General features: G+C 39.0%; 1 protein-coding gene across 2 annotated transcripts in view; it reads left to right on the forward strand.

Moving 5' to 3' along the window:
* Positions 1-11,114, forward strand: part of ATP10B (ATPase phospholipid transporting 10B (putative)) — a 55,109-nt gene extending 43,995 nt beyond the window's left edge. For both annotated transcript variants that reach the window (XM_038186553.2, XM_038186554.2), the window contains 8 exons: positions 83-395; positions 1,613-1,689; positions 2,065-2,190; positions 3,546-3,746; positions 4,578-4,658; positions 4,771-4,875; positions 5,307-5,494; positions 8,736-11,114. In XM_038186553.2, the coding sequence (XP_038042481.2) occupies positions 83-395; positions 1,613-1,689; positions 2,065-2,190; positions 3,546-3,746; positions 4,578-4,658; positions 4,771-4,875; positions 5,307-5,494; positions 8,736-9,243 (1,599 nt within the window). In that variant the 3' untranslated portion in view covers positions 9,244-11,114. The remainder of the gene's footprint in view (positions 1-82; positions 396-1,612; positions 1,690-2,064; positions 2,191-3,545; positions 3,747-4,577; positions 4,659-4,770; positions 4,876-5,306; positions 5,495-8,735) is intronic.
* The last annotated feature ends 3,481 nt before the right edge of the window (positions 11,115-14,595 follow it).

Consider the following 14,595-nt stretch of genomic DNA (forward strand, 5'->3'; position numbering starts at 1 on the left):
ACAAACATACGCTTTGTAAGGTGCTGTGCTGCAAAGGGAGATGGAGATAACTATTTCTAGAACCACTTCTGTTTTCTCACAGGAAACTTGTGAATCACTCTTGAATTTAACCTTGGAAGAAGTGAGAAAGAATTACGAGGTTGAAAAACCACAGAGGAAATTTTTTGACTTTATCCCAACATCTTCACCAGCCTCTGAGGAGCCCAGTCCTGAATTTGGACTGGTGATTGATGGCAGGACACTGAGTGTCATCTTCCAGGGGGGCCTGGAGGAGAAATTCCTGGAGCTGACGAGGCACTGCCGCTCGGTGCTGTGCTGCCGTTCCACCCCCCTCCAGAAGAGCATGGTGGTCAAGCTCGTTCGGAGGCAGCTAAAAGTGATGACCCTGTCGATAGGTACCTCTCTTTTGAATTTTACAGGAGAAATAGGCAGCAGGCTCTTTCAATCTGAGTTTTAAAAATGTATGGAATATATACATTGTATGAGCTATTTATTACACCTCCTCTTAGATACATACAGTGAAAAACTAGTATTGAATAGTCTTTCCTAACCAACAACCATATGAAAGTCCTCCTTCAGCTTTCAGTGAGCAAATCTGCCCCCCCCCCCCATTTAAATAAGATGAAGATGCTCCACATTCAGTATCTCCCAGTAGTCCCTTTCAAGCACACAAGTACAAACACATGTACATGTTCCCTCTAGAATCCCCTCACTTAGGGAAGGAAAGCAGTCGATAGTAGTTACTGTTCTGTGTTTTCATAAGCCCTTTTCCTGTCAGATTTTCCCAACGGGTAGAACCAGAGTTATCCCCAGAGTAGCATTAAGCACCAGCTCCTTTGCTTTTTCCCTCCAAATACTGTGAAATGCTTTGAGTTTCCAGCTCACTGTTGTTAAGTGATCCCAGTAAAATCCTTGCAGAATTGATTTTTGTTACTTAAAACTAAAAAATACGTTTATCTGGACCAAACAAGGCATATCAGAAAAGGAAGAGTCTGATGCATTAAATTTCTTGCTTTGCCTCAGAGTTGAAAACATAAACTCACAGCCTTCTGCTTCATTTCTTTTGCTTTACCAGTTAACCTAGTTCAGAATCTCCGTGTTGCAGGCAACCATGATGGTTCTTTCCATGGAAATTTTGTTATTTATTCAACATATTGCTAAAAGTTGAAAGGAGCAGAATAACTCCTAAAATTGGATTGCTACATTGTCAATTGCAATAAAATTTATCATATGATTCGGAGAGTTCAGTGAAGTAGGGTACTGCAAAGCATGTTGTTGAGCATATGAGGCTGACCAAGCAGAAATGTACAAAATAGTGCAGATGCGGATAGTGTCGGGGTGTCTATGCCACCAGCCAGCTGAATCCAATATCAGGCTTAGTGGTGGATCCAGGTCTTCTGAGAAGGAGGATGTTCCTACCAAAATCAGAGCCTAGAGGTCATGGTTGTTCGATGCTGACTATCAGTTACCCTAACTGAGATGCATGGTACAGCAGAATAGCCCATGCTTAACAGCACAGCTGCATGTTTTTTATTTTTTTAAGTACTAGTATAAGCATGTTAACCACCCTTTCTTGCGTCTTTATTGTTCATTTCTGTCTTATGCTTTCTAGGTGATGGTGCAAATGATGTAAGTATGATTCAAGCAGCTGATGTTGGGATTGGAATATCTGGCCAAGAAGGCATGCAGGTATCATTTCAGTTTAGTTCCACTCCTCTTTTGTCACATGATTTCTTTCTGCTTTGTAAGTTTCACAGCAGCTGTATAGCCTGAGTATCAACTTAAAGAGGCCGGTTGGCATTATCACTGTCATAAAAGAATATGCAGTCCATAATTAGGGGACCAGCCAAAAGGGAGTGTTTGACCCATCAATTAGCATGCGTGGACAAATGAGTGTTTGCTCATAAGTATGGAAAAAGATGTCTGTCCACTGTAGAAAGATTCTTTTTTTTTTTCCCTACAATATGCAATAGTAGAAAATTGTTTCAATGTCCATGTTCAAATTCCATCATACTAAGTGGGGAAAAAGAAATTGTAAAGTAACTTGTGTTCTTTTTACTGAAGGCTGTGATGGCTAGTGACTTTGCAGTATCCCGATTTAAGCATCTCAAAAAACTACTTCTTGTCCACGGACATTGGTGTTACACTCGCCTGGCAAAGATGGTGATATACTTTTTCTACAAAAATGTGGTAAGATGATTAAAATTATGGAAGCTTTCATCCTAGCAAGAGCTATAAACAGGACAGTTGGGTTTTTTTCTGAGTTTTGTTCCTTATGCTCTCTTACTTTTTTATGAAACTGCAGTTCCTGTTTCTGCACTTTGCAAGTTTGCTACCTCCTTAGTAATGCACTGCATAAAGCATTGAGGAAAATATGGGATCTAAACATCTTTTGAAATAGCATTATCCTGGAGGGAAAAGGGACTGAAGGTTTAGTAACTTTTTATATGGTAGTTCTAGAAACTTTGTTAATAATACCCATGAGTCTCAAAATAAAATTTGCATTAGGAGCATCAGAATATTAGTGCTAGAATACAGAATACAACTCCACACAAAGAAATGGTTGTCAGTGAAGCCTGCTTTTTTGCATTTAATTTGATAGAAGCCACTTGCAATCAATGATGCAGTCATATCTGGCGTTTGTATTAAAAATGTAATGTATATGCAAATGAGCATATGCATTGAAGAATAACATAAAGTGGATAAAACTGATAGCACTAGTCTCTGCAAGACTGTGCAAACAAGTCAATTTGACGTGAAATATACTCAGAGCATGGAAGACTATTTACTTAGAATTCAAAGTATCCGTATTCTATATTTTTATATAATTTTGAATAAGGATTATATCTTATCCATGTTAACATTTGTAATAGAAATTGAAACTTTTCTTTTTCTTTTTACTAACCGGCATCCTTTCAGAGTTCAAAGAATATTTATTTGCAGTATGAAATAGCTCTCCAGACTGGGATGCTGCTGTTCTATTATCTCCCTGGTACCATTAGGGAGCAGGAGGCCTTTGATTCCACACTGACAGCACACCTGTAAAAGGATTTTAAAAATCTGCTGCTCAGAGCTGTGAACAATTTGTTTACTTATTCTGTTATATTTTCTTAAAGTAACCTAACAGTTTTTATGCAGCTGTATCACAGTAGATCAGTGGGAAGCAGTCCCTTAAGATATACTGCTTTACGGAACAACATGCCGAGGTGTCTACTGAAAGTACCTTTAACCAAAATAATGAATTCTTGTGAAACTGTGTTAATAACCAATGTACTGCAGAAATTTATTAGATGAAACTAAGGGAATCACAAACTATCTATGCATTCCAAACTGAAGGGTCCACATCAGCTTTCATAATAGGGAACGATGTGATGAAGGAGGGAAGAGGACATAAAGGAGAAGCCACAGGAAACGTGTGGCTCCACAGCCTGCACAACCCAAACAGAGATCACATCAGCATGAGGGATGTGCTTTTGCACATATGGGGAACAACAGTTCAGCCTGTAACACAACATGCAATATGTTTGTATTTGCTTCTCCCACAGAGCTATGTCAACCTGCTCTTCTGGTACCAGTTCTTCTGTGGGTTCTCAGGCAACACAATGATAGATTATTGGCAGATGATTTTTTTCAATCTTTTCTTCACCTCAATGCCACCTCTGGTCTTTGGAATCCTGGATAGAGATGTTTCTGCAGAAACACTTCTGGGTTTGCCTGAGTTGTACAAGAATGGGCAAAATTCAGAGGTATGTCTTAACTGCTGAAGTAACCACTTGGTAAGACCACACGGTATTTGGGTTTGTGAGGAGGAAGGAAAGAGAAGAGTTTCAGACTCACCTGAAACCAAATGACCTATTTATGGTTTCTAGTTTGCTGATGTCCACAAAAAGAAGGTTTAATTGTTTTTGTTCACATCATGTTTAGTCACGTTTTGAAAAATCTATTCAAAGCAGTGCAAAATTTCTCTGCAGGACTTTCCATCCCTTTTCTTGAACCTCACAGGTTCAAGGAGCTCTTGAACCTCACATATATGTTCTTTATCATTTTGAAGAAGTCATTTTTGCTGCTTTGGCATTATGTCTACAGTGAAACCACAGGAGCCCACCCTTCTGTCACTCCTGTAACGTTTCTCCTCCACCAGAGCTGTGGCATCACAGGTCTCTGGATAAGTTTTTTTGTTTATTTGTTTGTTTGTTTTTACTGAAAGAAAAAAAAAAAAGAACCTTAAAAGAAATAATTTTTCCCAACCCTGTTAGCCCTAGGAAGATCTGTGTTTGAAAAAGAATTTGAGGAATGAGGTCCTTTGGGTATGGACAGAGGCATTTGTGACATTGAGCTTTACAATCCCTAGCTAGTGGGCTAATCTTCCCAGAAATCTTACTGTCTTTACGTAACTCATGCCTGTTCTGGGTTAAGTGTTCTAAATCAGCTGTTCAAGGGGCTTTTGTTCATGAAGAGAGGCTAGTTAGCTATAATGAGTAGTCTGAGCAGAAGAAAAACAAACAACAAATATGTCTGCAGGACAGATCAGAGATGTGTGTGCCATCATAATGACTGTGATCTGTAAACTCCTACAGATATACAAGCTGTCAACGTTCATTATTACAATGTTTGATGCCTTCTATCAGAGCCTTATTTGCTTCTTTGTCCCCTATTTGGTAAGTAAGGTGGTCATTCATATTCTCATTCTCCAATCCGCTTTAAAAAAATAGAAAAAAAATCACTTCTGAGTAGTCAAGGTTCATCACAGTCTATCTGCCTGTTTTCTAGATGTACAAGGACTCCGACATAGATGTGTTTTCCTTTGGAAACCCCATCAATACCATTTCCCTCCTGACCATCCTCTTGCACCAGGCTCTAGAAATTAAAACATGGGTATGTGTTTTGCCTGTCCCATTCACATAACTTTTTTCTTTTCTGCACATAACATACCATATAGCCATAGAGTTTTCTTTCAGAATCATTTACCTTAATTGTGGGTAGTACATGCAGTGAGATTTCACAATATGTTAGAATTTATTATTAGCCTCAGGGTAATAGCTTCATGAGCACAGAAACAAAATTTGCTCCTACTGTGCCTTTGGACTGGGCAGTACACAACCTTTACATACTTCAGTATATGAGCAGAACATATTACCTCAAGAACTGTATTCACTGTCACTGTTGGTTTGTAAGTTAATTTCCAGGTATTTCTCCAGCTGCACTCTTCAGTAATATGGATCTATTGGATACCTCCTTTCTAGTTATTCTTTCTGTCCTAACCCAGAGTCAGGGCCTCAGTTATTTTGTACTCTTGGTGCTTACAGACATTGTTCCACTGGATCACGATAATTGGGAGTGTGGTGATTTACTTCGTCTTCTCTCTGATCTACAATGCTGCCTGCGTGGTCTGCAACCCTCCCACCAACCCCTACTGGATCATGGAGAAACAGCTTTCAGAACCCACCTTCTACTTACTCTGTCTTATCACCCCAGTCATCGCACTCTTGCCAAGGTTTGTGCAAAGCACCATTTTCCTCAGTTTTCGTTTGGGGAATTTGTAGGTGTTTGAGGGAAATAACAATAACAATCAGAATCACAGAATATCCCGAGTTGGAAGGGACCCATAAGGATCATCAAGTCCAACTCCTGGCACCGCACAGGTCTACCCAGAAGTTTAGACCATGTGACTAAGTGCACAGTCCGATCACTTCTTAAATCCAGACAGGCTTGGTGCAGTGACTACATCCCTGGGGAGCCTGTTCCAATGTGCAACCACTCGCTCGGTGAAGAACCTCTTCCTGGTGTCCAGCCTAAACTTCCCCTGCCTCAGCTTAATTCCGTTTCCACGGGTCCTATCACTGGTGATTACAGAGAATAGGTCACCTGCAACTCCACTCCCCCTCAGGAGGAAGTTGTAGACTGCGATGAGGTCCCCCCTCAGCCTCCTCTTCCCTAGGCTGAACAGGCCCAGTGCCCTCAGCCACTCCTCAGTCTTCCCCTCTAGGCCCTTCACCATCTTTGTCGCCCTCCTCTGGACACTCTCCAACAGTTCAATGTCCTTCTTGTACTGTGGTGCCCAGAACTGCACACAGATATGTCAGGCACATACATGTATGTTGTGCAGAGATCAGGCTGGAAGTCTGGGTTCAATTTTCCTGTTCATGAATCATTAGTTTATTTGGTCATATAACACTAGTTAAGTCTCTATACATATATTGCCTTTGTTTTCCAATCAGAAAAAAACTTTCTTTGTGGGGTGTTTCAAAGTTTAAATCCTTTATGTAAATGTTCGCTATGACAAACACAATGTAGTAGAGCAGATCAAAACCAGAAAGCTAGTCTTTGAAATACGCCTGTATGATTTAAAAGTTACAAAACATATCTTGTTTCTTCGGTACATTACAGTGTATTATTAAGCCAAATTTAAGAACACCTCTATATCAAATACTTTTCTACATCTGGAGTCTTGGTTTTACTCTTTGTGATCAATCAGGTATGTTTAAGTTAAAGTTGACTTAAACTTTAACTTAACTGAGACTAAATGATATTTGGGGAAGAGATAATTGTTCTGGTAGCTTCCTGAGAAAATTTGGTTTGAAAAACATGATCCTGTTCGCATATATGTATGTAGTAACCTTACTACTTCAGTGCTTAATACCTCATTCATTCTTTCAGCAGGTATGCTTTGTCTGACTTGCACCAATTTTAAAATTTAAATTTAAAACAATTTAAAATTTTAAAATTTTATTTCTGCTTCAACAATTAAAGAAATGATTCTGTTTGACTAACTTGCTAGTCTCATTCTCATCTTAATTGTCATGAAGTAGTACAGCATGCTGACATTGAAAGAATCAGGAAAATATTTTCATCATCTGATTTTGTAAATGCTTTTAAGTATTGTAATTTGAGCCTTAGCTTTGTCTAAAAAGTAATTTTTCAAGACCAACTAATATTTCTCTTCAAATTATTTTTATTGCCCCAGTTGAGATTTCTTTGTGATTTCACGTTAGATTATATAACTTCAGTTCAGAATAAACAACACATGGTTCAGTGAGGTCTCATGTCTTCTAGGCAGAACATTGTTTTTCCAGATTTTTTTCTTCCTTTCAGCCCACATTCCCAGTGTCATTTTTGACCCTGAGTTTTCTACTCAGGGCTGCATCAAATATGTGGTTAAGAATTCAGAATTCCATCTTGGGAATTCATCAAGGTGAAGATTGTTGGTACCACAACAAAATAGTGAGCTTACGGATTTGTATCTTGATATCTTCAAAGTTGGCGAAATGCTGTTCTACCATGTAGGTAACTCAGATTATTTTCTGCTGAGTCCTTCATTCAAAGAATACCCAGCGTCCAGTTTCTGCTACTGTGTCTGGCTGACAGTTTCTGGCTGTGTCAGCATATGATAGCAATGGTGAAACCACCCTTTGTTAAATATAGTCCTGCACTTAAAACTGGGTTTCAGCTAGTTCATCTCACCACACTCCCTGTTCCTCATTTCCCTTAGAAAGCAGTTGGAGCCTTGAGATTCTGTTTTTTTTTCTACGAGGTTTTGTTAAAATCCTTGCTGTCCTTAGTTCTTCCTTTTACAACTGCCTCCTGCACTAGCTGACATTTCTGAGACACTGCAGGTGCCCATGTGGCTTGTTTACACCCTGCCTACATACATGCTTGTCCTGAAGCACTGTCTGGCAGCACTTGGCAGTGTGCATCTGCATCTGAACATTGCAAGGAATGCCCAGAGTCCCAACAGGTTGCTGTCTCCCATTGCAAGGCTGAGGAAAGGGTGGGAGCAAGCAAGAGCAGTTTATGAGATGGAAGATGGAAGTTAATGGGAAGTTCTCCTTCCTTTCTCTGTGGTTGGCCTTGAGTTCTCAGTAGTTGTGCTCTGCTGTCCAGCTGTAACTAGCAACAGCACAGCTCCCAGTCCTGGGTCCGACCAGCCTGAGCATGGGCACAGTAAATATACGTTTTTCCATTCCTGTTTACACAGGTAGACCTGAGAAGTCCATTCCTTTGAAAGCCCATTCTGTGTTCAGTATAGCTTGTTAGTGTTTTTAATGTTGTCATGCTTATTTATGCATATATTTAGCAGCAAGATGTGAAGATGACACCTTTATTAATGCAATTTCAGAGAGAAATTAAAACAAATTTCATGTTTGTTTTAAATATTTATAAAGGCTATGTAGGTAAAGGTCAAACCCTATTAGAAATGGTGCCTGAAAAAGGCTTTGCTTTTCAGATAAGACAGACATGACATGGAGCGAAGGTTTGTAGTCGCTCACTGCACACTATATATAGTTATATAAGTTCTCTGTCCTGCATTGGCAAGTTGGACATATTTTTTAATGCTTCTTGAGCAAAGACGATGTTTTTAATTTTTTTGTGTGTGTGTTTTCTATCAAATTAAGGTCCCTTCTTTAGTCTGTTCCAGCAGTATAATCTCAATCTCCACAAATACAGAACCTCTCAGTGAGCTTCTATGTATCTTTCCTGCACTGATCAGCAATCAAATAGTTCTATTAACATTCATTTAGCATTTATTTACTTGTAGTTGACTCAATGAGGTCAAGGTAAGTGTGTTGTTACATGGTGCATTAACATCCAAGAGCCAACTTCCACCTACAAGGCATAAGGTATCTATCAGATGCCTTTAGAGTACTGGAAAATTAGCAACACGATTTGTGTCATATGATGCAGATGATAGGAGGAACCCACTGCTAAGACAATCCATTCTCTTCCTCTTTCATTAGGTTCTTTATTTTCGCTCTGCAAGGAACCTTTGGAACATCTCTGATACTGAAAGCTCAGCAGCTAGATAACCTTCCAAAAGAGCAACAGGATCTTGAAATCCAGAAACTGAGGTCAAGAAAACAAACAACTTCTGATGCACCTATAGCATCACCAGCATCTAACGATGATCTCGACCAAAACATCAGCCACTTATGTTTGTCACCATTTTTACATCCAGCAGCAGAAACTGTATCTCCCAGAGACACAAAAAGTCAGGGACTTTCCACCTCTGAAGTGAATCCTCTCAAGAAATGGACACCTGAAGAAGGCTACTATTTCTTTAATAGGTGGACAGAGGAAGAATACACTGCTACAGAATCTTCAGCAGGACCTTTCTCTGGTCATTGCCCCCTAGTACCCAGTAGGGTAACATCTCCTGGACAGGACAGTGGCAAACCAACTAAAGATAAAGGTAAAAAAAATAACCATGGAAGCCATCGACGCTCTGTGAGTGCAGTGACACTCTGAAAAAGCATTCAGAAGTGGTTCATTTTCTGGATATGGTATCTCTGCTGTGCAGCCCATGTGGAGAAAGATAGCATAGGGAAAACAAAAAAATCCATTTATACTTAATCATGATGCTCACTACAAAAGGAGAGAGGCATGTGGATTTACAAACCTGCTGGAGTAGTGCAATAGGATGTCTATTATACAACTTCTATCGTTGGGGTTTGTCATTCAATGACTTTTTGATCTTCCTGGTTTTGTGTCATTAGAGATAAGATACCTAAGCTTCATACAGTTGCCGAGAGATCCACAATTACTTTCTTTCATCTGGGAGTATTTTTCTTTCACAGTAATAGTGAATAATTGCACTAGTGATGTTTCAATGTTGTTATGGTATTGAGGTAATAGAAAGAGAATCCATTCAACATTAAGCCAAGTCTTAGAGCAACACATCCTACTCTAACCTTTAATATCAAAGTCTTAATATGATACTGCTAATTTAAAAATTACAGTCCTGCCAAGAAAAAAAATAAAAGTCTTCTGGTGCTACAGGTAGTTCCAGAATCACAGCATCTGAAAGAGACTACAGAATGTTCCATTTTTTAATACGTAGGCTTTATTCACATAGCAATATCAAACAACATCATGTCTATAGTTTGCTTTCCCTGCACACTAAACTCTGTGTTTTTATGCAGGCAGTGTTCTGACCTGATACTTTTAAGAAAACAAGAAAGCAGTTTATGAAATAGAATGCAAATACAGGACTACAAGAACTGGCAGGATAACTTAAGGATAAGTGGAGTCTAATTCTTCACCTTCAAAAGCAGACAGATATAACAAGTCTGATTTGAGTATTTATGTTCCAGATTTCAAAAATTCTCCTTGATTTTTCATCTGGAAATCAGCTTCTTCATTTCATTTCCTACATTAACTAGAACGTGTTGCTGCATTCAATCAAGTATAAATATGCTCTTCCCCACAATGAGTTACAATCAGTAGTTGATGGAGATCCCAATGACAGTTATTTTAACAAGCAGTTAATGAAGGTTCACTAATCACATTGCAGTAAGTACATGATGTAGAATGACCAAAATATGCATAACATGTTCATCCTTTTCATTATCACAGGACAACAAGGTTCCAAAAAAAAAAAAAAAACAATTAAAAAAAATTAAACGTCACCCTTACCACTACCTATTGCAATGCAATTATTAAAGGTGGCTTTAGTATTTCTTATAGAAATGTTGACTGCTATGATCATATCCCAGGTTTTTCTCCACAATGTGGGGTAAAATCTTAGCCATGTTTTAAACTCAAGCCATCTGTACTTTTGTGAGTCTACCACTGGTTCTGATTTAAGTATGTTTAGCTTTTTATATGTATGTTATTTTAGCTATTTGCCACCTATCACAATGTATGAAGTTTGTTTAATATCCTATTTAGCAAATACTAATTTACCTTCTGTATGTTTCAGTACCGTGACTAGAGTCCTCAAGATGTTACTTTAAAGCAACTCAGGCAAGACTGTGTAGCGTATCCACCACTGGGATTTCTGGTAGCCAGAGCTATACATAGAACTGTAATTGATAAAGTATTAATTGTCAGCTGTAAAGCAATTTAGAAAAAGATTTTTGCATTATGTACAAATGAAGGGAATTAGGCATAGCTGAGATTATTGTTAATGGGGTGTGAGATTGCTCAAATGTTTGCTCACTAGCTGGTAATGAACGTTGGGTGACATGACTTAAGATCAAGTCTTTATGATTCGCAGCCATGTTTTTACATAAAATGGTCCATTTCATCTGAAATTAAAGAAGATGCCTGTTTCTTATTATATATTTTATTACAAAATGTGAAGGTTTTTTATCATAATAAAATGTAACATGGTTTGACTTGGTGTGTTGTTGGGAGTGAGACTTACACTAAAACAGAAGCAGAGAAGTAGTCTTCCTCTTGTCACCCAGAAGTGGCAAGACAATGTTTCAATCAGGACTCCTCTATCTACTAGGCCATGCTGTAGGGGTGCTTATCAAAAAGCAAGAGGACTGAACATATATGGAAAGGGGCCATGGACAGACAGATTATGTTTAATCACATCTGGAAGACCTGTAGAGGTTCCTGAAATCAAAGCTGAGAATTAATTTCATGTTTTCTTAACACTGCTTCTGCAAAATTATTCTACTATGCATTTTGCCTAAACAGCTGGTCTTACATTCAGAAATAGTGTATAACTGAGGGTGTTTCCTCTTTAGAAATGAGGGGAGGGAAGGAAGGATTGCTTGTGGTCTCCATCAGAACAGTCCCTGAAAGCCCTAAGCAATGGAGTCTGTGCTGTTTCAAGTGATAAACAAAGTGGAAGACAGTCCACCTCTAAGTAGCTTCTAGGCTACAAGCAAAAATATTTACTTCAGGCAAAAGATGGAAAGGAGCAAAATTTGAATAGATGCCTCAAGTAGTTTTACAGACGGATGAACAGCTTCTGTTGTGTGGTTGATGATAACAAAATGGTCCGATAGATTCATTCACCTGCAGAGTTTGCAACACAGAGGAAACACATCCCTGAACCCCAAGGAAGGAGAAATCTGAAACAACCAGAAACAAAGGCAGCATTAGGGAAGACCTGGCCTCTGCATCCCATCTGGTTCTGCAGCTTTGTAAAGCTCTCACCTAATACATCTGCTGGGTGACAATGCTACCAGTCCTTCTCTGAAGCAGGTACTGCCGTAGTTCAAGACCTGTATTCACTGCTAAATAGTGTGATCTCTCCTATGCTTTTGGGTAAGCAGTGATGGTGAACTGTCACATGTTAGGAAGAGAGTGAACAGGCACATCCCTTTGATCATGAGGTAAATTAGCTGAGATTATCATTCCCTTTGGGGAGTGGCATCTAGATATAAAACACTATATACTTTTTTTCAATTAATGCAAGCCTACTATGACAAACCAAGTCCTCCAATGTATTTGTTTGCAAGAGAGGAAGTGTGTTTACTAAATGGGTTATTTAGACATAACTGGTTTAAATATCTATTTCAAGATAGCTTTTTATTTCAGATGCATTTAGTATTACTGTCAAGATACATGTTTCATTCGTATTAATGTGAATGCTTCACAATAGAACAGGTGTCTTGCATTTTAATACATGTTCTGGTGATATTCAATGTTCCATATGCTTGGACTATAAAAGATTAAAATCAATGTATTTTGTGAAATCAGTGCATACTTTTTTATTTTGGTCTATCACATTATCATAATAATAATGCTGAACAGTGCTTTGAGCTATACAGAGCTATACCTATATGACAAACTGAAGGTGACATCTCTTATAGAGGTGAACAGGAGTAACATGCAATCCCAGGCTGCTTGCCTGGGATTCAGTGTAGAGTCATCCATCATGTTCTCAACAGAGATGAGTTGTTTGTTTTAATACAAGGAGTAAGAAATGAACACCTATCTCTACACTTTGTTCATTTCTGTTTTAGCACAGCAAGGTGGATATTTGGTCCTTGACAGTTACAACCGGTATCCATTTGACATCAACAATATCTTCAGTCTAAAATCAAGAATTAATCAGGTGAAGTAGGGGGATGGATCTACTTTGTTCTCTTATATGTCTCAAAAAAAATAATAATAATAATAAAAAAGCCTTTAACACTCTGTAACACTGAGGCAGATGTGCATAATGCTACAGCACCAAAAAAAAAAAATCTTTTCCCAAGGATGAATTATGTATATTTTGCCACTTTGTTGGCTGATGCTACACTGTTTAAATTCATTTGATTGCAGTTTGAGGTGGTTTGCAAGTACTAAGCTATTTGCTTTAGGCATAAGGTGACTGCAGGCAGGACATGGCATGATTAGGTACTTGTGAGTAGCACTGATGAATGAGGCTGAGCACAGAAACAAGAGACGCTTGAAGATAATGATCACAGAGGGTGGGATTTAGAGAGCTGACCAAATAACACTGAAGATCTGTAAAGTACTTTTGACATTGCCAGTGATTGGAACTTGCTGCAATTATCAGAACATGAGACAACTGTGAACAGAACTTGCTGCCTGGCTCTTATAATGTAACACCTGATAATTCTCAGCTACATAAACAAGACTGAGACTGAATACAGATTCTGAATAGTTATTTTTCCAAAAACACTGGAGGGGCAGCTGTCTGCTGTCTGAAGGCATTGAAGATGATGGTTATCCACCTTCCCAAGTGCAGCTACTGAAATAAACTCCCACCTGCAGGCATACTTTGTAGGTTTCTTTCCAGATTAGTGCCCAAAAATCTTGTGTGGTTATTCTGTACTTAAACAGGTGAACAGAGCTCTGTAAATGGTCATCACTGTAACTAAAAGATCAAGTTTGGGCTCCCCTGAAGCTGAGTTTTGCAGTTGACTTCACAGAAACCAAGTTATTTGCTGCTTTTTTGTTGTTGCCATCGGTTCAACTCCACAAAGCTAAGTCTGAGATCTCTACGGGATTTGGGAGCAGCAATTTAACACCCCATTGCTGCCAGCCCTGGGTGCTATTTCACTGCTGCAGTTTATTGCTTTCATCATGAGGGCAGCACAGCAAACACAAACAATCTCTTCAACTGCTTCAGATAACCCTGACAAGAAACTTAAATCAGAGACCTCAGTTATGCTTTCAGCTGTTCAGATCTTGTTCTCTTTGCATGCAGTCCCTGCAGGGGAGTTACAAGAGTTTGAAGCTAACCAGAAAGCAAAGCTGGATTCTGATGTTGAACGTATTGGTTTAATGGCTGCTATACATATGGTCTGTACCAGATATTTTAGTCTTCGAGGGCATCATTCTTTGTGTGTGATGGTGGACATCTGTGACATACCAGTGGTTTGGGGGGGGGCATCCAAGATTTCTTTTAGATTCCAGGATTAATTAAGTAATCACTCTTAAATGTAAATTGAGTAAAAACAGGGAAGAAAGGGGAAAAAATGTATACTTGGAAAGCAAAGATAAAAGGATTGTTCTATTCTTCTCTACTGCAGTTGGCTCAGTAGTTGCAATTGATTGACTGTTTAAGACCTTACAATTGATTCTTAAAGGCCTCAGTGTCTCTAAGACCTTAATAACACCGGTGCATGGATTATCACTTGCTCCTATTTCCTGTGAGCCAGCCAGACCTCTGGTAAGTTTTCCCCAGAATGTTTTCACCACGCTCGAGCTGAATGTAATCTTCCTGGCAGTTAGTACCAGGGGCATCACTGCTGATGGCTGGGTTGTTGGTCTGCTGGCCAGCTGATGGTGAGTCTGAGTCCACACCAAGAATACATGGCTGCTTCTTTTGTGCCTTTCCATATGCCCTGTTGTCAGTCCTGTCAAACAAATTAAACATAGCTTTGGTGCTGGTGATAAGCTCAT

This window comes from Anas platyrhynchos, chromosome 14 (genome assembly GCF_047663525.1).
Source record: "Anas platyrhynchos isolate ZD024472 breed Pekin duck chromosome 14, IASCAAS_PekinDuck_T2T, whole genome shotgun sequence".
NCBI lineage: Eukaryota > Metazoa > Chordata > Aves > Anseriformes > Anatidae > Anas > Anas platyrhynchos.